The 8,985-nt window shown below is 42.6% G+C and overlaps 1 protein-coding gene across 1 annotated transcript in view; it reads right to left on the reverse strand.

Annotated features, from left to right (window-relative positions):
* Positions 1-8,585, reverse strand: part of ZNF654 (zinc finger protein 654) — a 30,211-nt gene extending 21,626 nt beyond the window's left edge. Inside the window, exon 1 of the mRNA XM_064411124.1 lies at positions 8,423-8,585. Within this exon, the coding sequence (XP_064267194.1) occupies positions 8,423-8,554 (132 nt within the window). The 5' untranslated portion in view covers positions 8,555-8,585. The remainder of the gene's footprint in view (positions 1-8,422) is intronic.
* Positions 8,586-8,985: the final 400 nt, after the last annotated feature.

Consider the following 8,985-nt stretch of genomic DNA (forward strand, 5'->3'; position numbering starts at 1 on the left):
CAGAGTTTGTAACCTAAAAAATGTGACTTTTCTGGTTTATGACCTAAATCATGAAAGGAATATCACAAGAGACCTTCAGCTATTCCTTTCAGAGGATAAGACAGGAAATACCTTCTTCTTATGCTGTGCCACAGTAGATATTGCACTCTGCATTTAAACACAAGTTTTTATTTTGCAAGGAGATGCAAATTAGAGTCTGTAACAACATCCAGACGTTCTAGTCTAAAAACTTTCCAAGAGGGGAAAGACTAACCTGCACTCTTCCAGCCTCTATGTCAGCAGAGTCACAAACATCCCAGCCCCTCTCCCTTATCTGATCAAACGAGTAAATTTGGCTTTATTTAGACCTAGGAGGGACTTAAGGCAACAGCAGCTGAGATGGACCCATACTTGTATGCAGATTCTAAGTTTTCCAAACTTATTTTAGTAATTTGTTTGAAAAACTGTTAGAGTACTTATCTGCAGGTCTGCTAATTCTTCTTCAATTGACCTAGATATTTGCTGCATTAATCTTTCTCTTAAGAAGACTAAACATTTTTTAAGACAGTCCTGCCTCATAGATCTATTAAGAGTTCCCTGAAATAGTTTTAGCCAAGTCCCCTTTATAGTAAACTGCAAAAGCCTTAGAAAAACAAAGCAGACCTAAACAAAAAACATCCTTTAGAAATGTGAGCCTCCAAAAGGTCAAGCAAAGGTGGAAGTAAAGCATCACTTCCCACTAGGATGTTTCACAACACTTGCACCTGATGGGCACGGTATAGATATGCTCATAAATTATTTCAAGCAATAAAACAACATTTTGTGTCCTACTGCACAGCCCTCACTGCACCTCCAGCACTCATCTGAACCCAATGGAAGCTCAGCTACATTGGAATTAATGGGCAGGGAGCAGCCTCTCCCCAAAAAGCCATCAGTCCCAGTCTGCACCAGCTCCTGTGCCACACAAACACCAGAGCCAGCAGAGAAAGGAACACAGCAGCAAAAGCACCTTGGCCTGGCAGCTGGTCTGCTACTCAAATGTACCAAAACACATTCACAGCAACAGTCCCCCCATCCCAAACTGCTCAGGAAAAACAGCAATAGCAAACTTTTCCTGAATGTAGACAACCTGAAACCATGAATTCATCAGTCACAGGAGAAAAGAAATCTAACTGAGAATCTAATCAATTCTCAGAAGACTTGCAACAATCAGGAAAAGATGGAGGTGTGGGGAGTGTGGGGATAAAAACCTAAACTAAGTATAAAATAATAAATTCCAAACCACACTTCACACACAATCCATACAGAAGGAGGGGAAGGGAATGATGTATACTGCAATGTCTGTTTTGAAGTGATCTCATGGAATAACTTTTTCTGTGATAGAAAACAAACACTTTTTTGTACAAAATACTCAAGATGCCATGCTTTGAAAGAGGCCTGCAAACAGAACATAAGTAAAAGTTTATCAGCACATTTTGAACAGGCACACCAATATCAATACAATGAAGTCAACCAAATAAAAAAAGAAGATAACATTGCCAAAGCACAGTGGCCTTGTTCAATACACAGGAGAGAAAACCAGAAGGGAAGCAAGCTTTTTTATGTGACTTTCTGCAGCAGGTGCTTTCAAAGTCTCTGTTAGGGTGCAATTTTTAATATCCTTGAAGCAACACCCTCCAGTCTGTCTGTACCTGCCATTGCGAATAACCATGAAGGGACTGGGCCTTTTTGTTTTCTCTCTCTCAGTCAGAGCAGATAAAGGCACTGAAAGGAGGCTGAAGCACCTTCCTGACACCAAACACGCTGCTTCCCCTCCTTTAATAGGTTTCAATAACTCAGAGGAAAATCCAAGACTCAGATGTGTCCCATTAAAAAAATCAAGACCAGACTCATCAAAAATTTCTGAGCACACAGCTAAGACAGCTAACCCCAAAAATAACAAGGTAGTAATTAAAAACCTGGACTATAGCAGTGAAACAATAGCTTTTCTTGGAATATTATGTTTTAACTGATGAATTATACACATATTTTAAGTGATTAAATATGCACATATAAAGTTATGTTATAACTGATGAATTATACACATTTTTAAAGTAATTAAGTATGCACATATAAAGTTATTTGGCTGTATTTCAAAGACTTAAGAGAAACAGCATTGCAAATAATTAGATTTGCAAATACACAGGACACAAACCCCAAATGTTTTATGCAGTGCTAGGCTGGAAGTTGCTACAGCTTTTCCTATTCCTTCACAGGAGAAAAAAAAGGAACTACAAATCCCAGCAATTTTGAACTTCATCGTCACTAGATTTCAAACAAAGTTACTCCCATAGTTTCTTGTGAGATTTAACAGTAAAGTTACCACAGGATTAGACTCACAACAATTCTGTGAGTTTTTCTCTTTATAGTTTTCAGACAGAAAGCTTCTTGGCAAATTCAATGGTTGTCATTCCTTATAATATACATATGTAAGGGTTGTCACATGAGGACAAACCCAAAAAGGGCAAGCTTAGAAAACCCAAAGTTTCCTGAAAATTAAAATCCGTAATTAAACCAACACCCACCACAGTTGCCTGATCCGCAGAAATACCAGAGCAGCTCGGACACCAAAGTTCAGCTCTAGAACCCGGGTAATACTACATTTACTCTTCCTAGAAACATCACAAGAAATAATCACAGCTTTTTAACTATCTTTTGAACCTGTTCAGTGGATGAAGAGCATTTTGTTTTGTTTCCAAATACAAACAAGCCAACCATGTCCTTACAAATAAGGATTTTACTATCCAAAGATACTAAAAAAAGAGTAGGAAAAGCCTTATGATTTTAGGGCACTACAAAATATTGACATATAAAAGTTGAAAATGGCTTTATACTAAAATATGTAAGCAATGGCTTTATTGCAATTCACATGCGAATATTACATAAGGAGTAACCAAACATAATCAGACTTCTGGCAAAAGAAAACACATCACCCAGCAACAGCATGACGCAGCCATGAGACAAGTTTCTACCCTCAAAGCTAAATGCTTTCCCCCTACCCTTAATCACCAACATCTCATCATCTCCTCAGCCTGCTTCAGGCAAGAACAATTCCCAAGACTGGCTACCGTATGCCCACTACATTTAGCCAGCCAAAAAGTCATGTATGTTTATAGTCTGTCACTCGCACAACAGTGAAAACTATACATTAATTCTAGAAAAGCAGTTTGGGATGATTGGAGCACTGATTTAGGGCTGAGAGATAAATATATTTACCGAAAAAGTACAAATATTCCTCCTCGTCTTTTGATTATCACCTCACCCCCCAAATGAAAGTAAACTAATGAAAGGAATTGTTTTGCTCACATATGAAAGGGAGAACTGCCAATCTTGTGAACACACAAATGCTCACATGCACATCACTGGTAATCAGTAAAATTCAATTTATTAGGTGTATCAGTGAAGAAGTACAATTACTTCTTTTCCTCATCTAAACAAAAGGACAGAACTTCTGGATTTTTGCATTAGCTCCTGCACCAAGTGCACCGTTTCTAACTTGAACAAGTCCATGGAGCAAAGCTACTAGACAGAAGTATTACTCAGTGGAGATCCTCCTTTAAAAACCTGCAACTCCTTTCTAAGTTACAATCCTGATACATTTTTCCAAGGAAAAACAAAGAGGTTATGTCCATGTAAAACTTATACTTAATGAAAAGGCATTAAAACCTGGAGAAGTAGCAATACTTCCAAACCAAAAAGTTTGAAAGTGTCAAAGAGGAAAGTTTCAGAGAAGAAAAAAGCTGTTACAAAGATCAAGAAAAGCCTACAATGTATTGCACCAATGTTCAAATGTTTCTTTCGGAAAAGAGTAACTCCTTAATCCTACTTGTAAAACAGGGAGATCGTTTCCTAGGGCAAAGCTGAGAGGACAGCAGGCACAAAAGCCGATGAGAACCACCCTGAGCATGTGAATAAGAAAAGATTTTATGATGTTAATGACAAGAGCACTGAAGACTGGAAGCCCGGAGGAGTCAATCTTCAGATAAAGAGCTTGCAAATCAGCTGCTATTGTGAATTCTCAGGAACCGACTGAGGAGTGAAATGCACTTCAGCCACCAGAGGCCAGTTTTGCATGACAGACCCTTATCGGTTTTGCCATCAAGTGTCAGAGGAAGGAGTGACACCACCCAAGCCAGGCCAAGGACTCCCTTCTGCACACACAGATAAATCCTCAGCACAGCTGGAAGCTCACCTTGGCATCCAACCTGGCAGTCAACACCACGTGCCTTTGCCACGTCTGTTTCAAAAGGATTTCATTTTAAATATGAATTCACCCGAAACTCAAGCAGCACAATACTAAACTAGCAATAAGTAAGCTGAACACACTGGTTTCCACCAGTCCCAATGTGAAAAACACCATGACAGCGTAAATTTTAAATTTAAATCATTTCAAGCAGTTACATTACCCTTTGAAATTAAGTTACTGGAATGCATGCTAGGCCCGTTGCAAGCTTTCGTGTAACAAGCAGTATCAACATTCAAAACCACGAAAAAGTAAAATATTACTTACAACAGTGCTCTTAAAATTTGAGCCATTAACAAGGATAAAGCATATTTGTTCAGTCAGGTACAAAAACCCCAAAACATCAACACCACAAATTACTACAAGAGCAAACAAGTGGTGAAAAATTACAGATTGTACCTTTTCAGAGAAATAAGAAGTAAGGATGTTGAAGAAATCACTTGTCACTGCTAGTAGTCATGTGTAGCTGAGCATTAAAATGGTGTATATAGATAAAATATGGAATCCAAAGGTCCAAAATTTGATAAAATAAAAGTCTGGCATAACCTAAAGCTTTGGGGAGGTTTTCTTTGCACTTGTTTTGTTTTGTTTTTGACATAAAAACAACTTAACCACTGTTGATCTGAAGTCCAGAGTAAGAGACAAAAGCAAATACTTTCAAATTTAGGCACAAAATGTGTGAAAAGATATTAACCTCAAAGTCAGAAGAACAAACACCTAAAGTTGTATATTTTTTTACTTCCTTCACCACAAAGCAAGACGAACAACAGTTGAGTCACACAACCCTCCCTGCCTTTTTTGGCCCGCTAAAATAAATCCAGGAAACACCATCTCCTCTGGTGTGTTACTATATTTTACTACTTAACTTTTCTATAAGCCCAAGAATTGTTTTTCCACCAATTAATGTAAGCAAAGGAGGTAATCCTTCTCTCAGGAGCGGGATCATGCTGGAAGGCTGTAAACTGATGCCACAGGAAGAACAGATCAAGGAGTGCTTACTCCTCACAGCATCACCTTGTTACTTGAGATGAACTCACCTGGTGATTATTCCAGTCAGTACCAACAACATAAAATAACATCTAGTACAGTTATGCAGCCCTGAGGACAACTACAGAAATGCTGCAAGCAACTTGTAATATTTTGATAATAAAGTCCCGAGAAAATATCCCCAAAAATAAATGAATTTCTTTTTCTAGTTAATAAAACTGTACCCACTTCCAATGCAATGAAGGAAGCTACATCCGTTTTCCAGCTCACCATTAAAGTTTGTTTTTAAGCCAATAAAATTGGAAATTAATTCTTCCAATTACAAAAGTCACCATCTATGCTGTTTTCACTGCCTTCACCATTTCTATTTCAGTCTTACAGGAACTTCCCAATGGCTCCAGTTCCTGAGAAACCTCCTGAAAGAATTTCAAATTCTGCATACAAACACAAACTGAAACTTCCAAACGTTTAGGCCGAGGGAGTTTCTTCCAGGTACCACCTTTCAAATGTCTTTAACTTACAAAGTAGTTACAGATGCGTTGTTCTTTTGCCTGCCAAAGCTGGGAACAGCAGATTTGCTTTTCCCAACATCCAAGTGGGCTTGGAACTCCACAAATAAGATGAAAAGCCACATCAGCAAAGTGTAGAAAGTAACACAGAAACAGCTGGTGAGATGCATAAGCTGGGCACTTGACTCATCTTCCAACTGCCTTTTTTCCCTTCCAGCCATAGAAAGCTTCATTTCTGCTTTGCCCATGTCATCAATCTCAAATAACATTAAAAAAACCCAAACATTTTATTCCATTTTGTCTTGAAAGATTCAGGCTGTAACAACTCTCTATGACCACAAACACCTACAAGACTCAGATCCCAAAACTACAAATGGGCTTCAAGATGCCACATTCCAAGGGTACCTTGTATCACTAAATTACCCATAAATTTGGGTGATTATCCATAAATTTATGGAAAATGCTCTCATAATCCTGACACCTCATATTTTTTAACTGGCACTTAATCAATCCAAAACTCAAGTTGAGCTACAATGCCCCAGGCCTCAAGAGAACTGAATCTGGCTGTTTACAGCAGGTTTTTTACCTTTCTAACATCACTTAGGGATGAAAGATGTGTACAGCAATGCATTTCAAGCTCTAAGCCACTCTCTTAAAGATCAGTAGGACTTTCTGTGAGCATAAAACAGATCTACAGACTAAAAAAGGCTTGATTTACACCTTGCTTCATTTATCCTGTAGTTCTTGCTGAAAGATGCTCAGACTTCATCAGCTTAACTACAAGCAATCTAAACAATATTATTTTCAGGTGACAGCAAGCTCCAGCACCATGTCTGAAGCACAGCCAAGTGTTTTGATAGGCTGTTATTCTGAAAATAACAATGTTTCTTTTGGAGAGTCCAAATTCACTGCACCATCACCAAGCAACTATTTCTACAACTGCTGTTCCACTTAGGAGACAAAACCAGGAGCACAGGAGGCAAACCAGGACCTTCAGAAGGGCCAAATGAGTAAGGAGACAAGCAAAATTGTGTTAGCAGTGCAAAGTGGAGTGAGGTGGGAAGGCTCAGTCTGCACAGCAGCCAAACACGTCCTTCAGAAGATCTGGATAAAAAAGTACAAACATATATTACATGTGTAATTACACAGTGCCAATCCCACGAGGAAAAATGAGCTCGTGTGGAGCACATACAACTTCATTTGTTGTCAATCCATGAATGTCACACAGCTACAGGCTTTTCACACCAGCACAACCCTTAGGATCTTGTGTTTGTGTACTTAAATCAGCAGAAAACCCCATTACTAAAACACGTTTAAACAAAACACTGATTACCTTGAGCACATGACTGCTGTTCACACCAGGCCAAATTTACACAAAACAAGCAAAAAAAACCCAAAAAAACAAAAAACCCCGGGGACAAATTGTTAATATGTTAACTTACTCTCATCAGGATTATTTAAACTATGCATTGTTGAAAAGGAAGTTTAAGAGAAAAGGAGCAGAGCCTTTTACATACTCAGAACTTTGGCTGCTTTTCTGGAGAGTTCATCAACTCAAAGTAGGGGAGAAGGTTTGGCAATCTCCCTACACACACAAAAAAAGAACCTGCAGAAGTCAACACAAGATATATAACATATAAAGCACTTGTGATAAAACTATTTCACAGGAAAATTCTTCCTCTGCTCTCATTCTCTTCTGTTTCCTACTAATTCATACCTTTCCTTGGGAATGGCATTAGCACATGCAGCTATGACCTTGTCTGCACTTCCTCAACACAATAAACTCAGCATACAGTAAGCACAGAGAGAAAAATTTAAGGTAAAACCCCCAGGGTTGAGCAAAAGTAAATGTCTTCCCAACCAGCCAACATAATCAAACATGGCTGTCATTCCTTACAGTTGTAGAAAATGCCAGACTTCCAAAAACATTTGCTTCTCCTTTTACTGGCTCTGCAGTTTTTGAGAGATCATGAAACAGAAGATAACATGAAGGGATCAACAGCCCCAAAAAGCAACCCATGGGCTCAGTGAGCAGAATGCTGGTTACTGTAAGCACATATAACAGTAAATAATATTTCAAACAGGGTGTTTCACTGAACGACGAAACAGGAACAAAGTGACAACATGGCATCACATTTCTGTAGATGGCAGAAGACAAACGCAGTGGGTGAGGCAAGTCAAAAAGTTGATAAAACGAAGCAGTTCTGTCTAAAACAACCCCTGGGCTGTGCTGTGGGCAGCAGCAAGCGGCGTGGCTGGGACACACCGAAGGCACGCAATGTTCCACCCACACCTGCTGATGAGAGCAGCCAGCAGAAGCAACCTGTTGGCACTTCGCAGGGCACACCTTGCCAGGAGCACAGCAACCCCGGGCCCGCATGGAGAAAACGCTGCCTTTCGAAGGACAAAACCCCAAAAGCCATAAAACACGCGGGTCTAACCCGGCCAGCGGGACGAGAACTCTTCCCGAGGCCCCTCTCGCCGCTCCGCCACGCACCGCGGCCAGCGGGGATCGCTCTGCCCGCAGCACCACCAGGCTCTCCCCGCCCGGGACCCGCCTCGCCTTCCCTCCCTTCCCCCCGGCAGCCTCCCTGCTCCCCGGGGCCGCGCCCCGCTCCCCGGCCCGGCGCCGTGAGGGCCCGGCCCGGCTCCCCCCGGCGCTCACCTGGCAGAAGCGGCGGCAGTAGTACTGGCTGCGGAGCAGAGCGGGCAGCCCGGCCGGGAGCCCCGGCGCGGCCAGCGCCTCCAGCTCCTCGCTGAGCCGCTCCGACTCCTGGTCGCTCTCGTCTTCCGCCATGGCGGCCCCGCCGCCCCGCGCGTACCGAGCGCCCCCGCCCCGCCCCGCCGCGCCGGAAGAGCCGCCCCCGCCGCACCGCCCAGCGTCCGGCCACGCCCCCGCCGCGCCGCGCTCCCATTGGTCCTCCCGACCTGCCCATCAACGCGCCCTTTGCACCTGGCTCCGCCCCGTCGCAGGAGCGCGCTGCGATTGGTGGAAAAGTCTCGTCGTTACTTCGGTCCCGCCTTCCCACTGGCTGCTCGCGCCGTCTGTCACGCCCCCCTCCGCAGCCGCCTGCCCCGTGCCCCGTCCGCGGAGCGCCGCCGCCCGCGCTCTGATTGGCCGGCGCACGCCTCTATCAGCGCGGTCACGCCCGCCCCCCACTCCTAATTGGGCGCAAGCCGCGCCCATCTCCGCGGCGAACCAATCAGGGAGTGACTTCCGGCGGCGGG

The sequence above is a fragment of the Passer domesticus genome, chromosome 2, assembly GCF_036417665.1.
Source record: "Passer domesticus isolate bPasDom1 chromosome 2, bPasDom1.hap1, whole genome shotgun sequence".
NCBI classification, from domain to species: Eukaryota; Metazoa; Chordata; class Aves; order Passeriformes; family Passeridae; genus Passer; species Passer domesticus.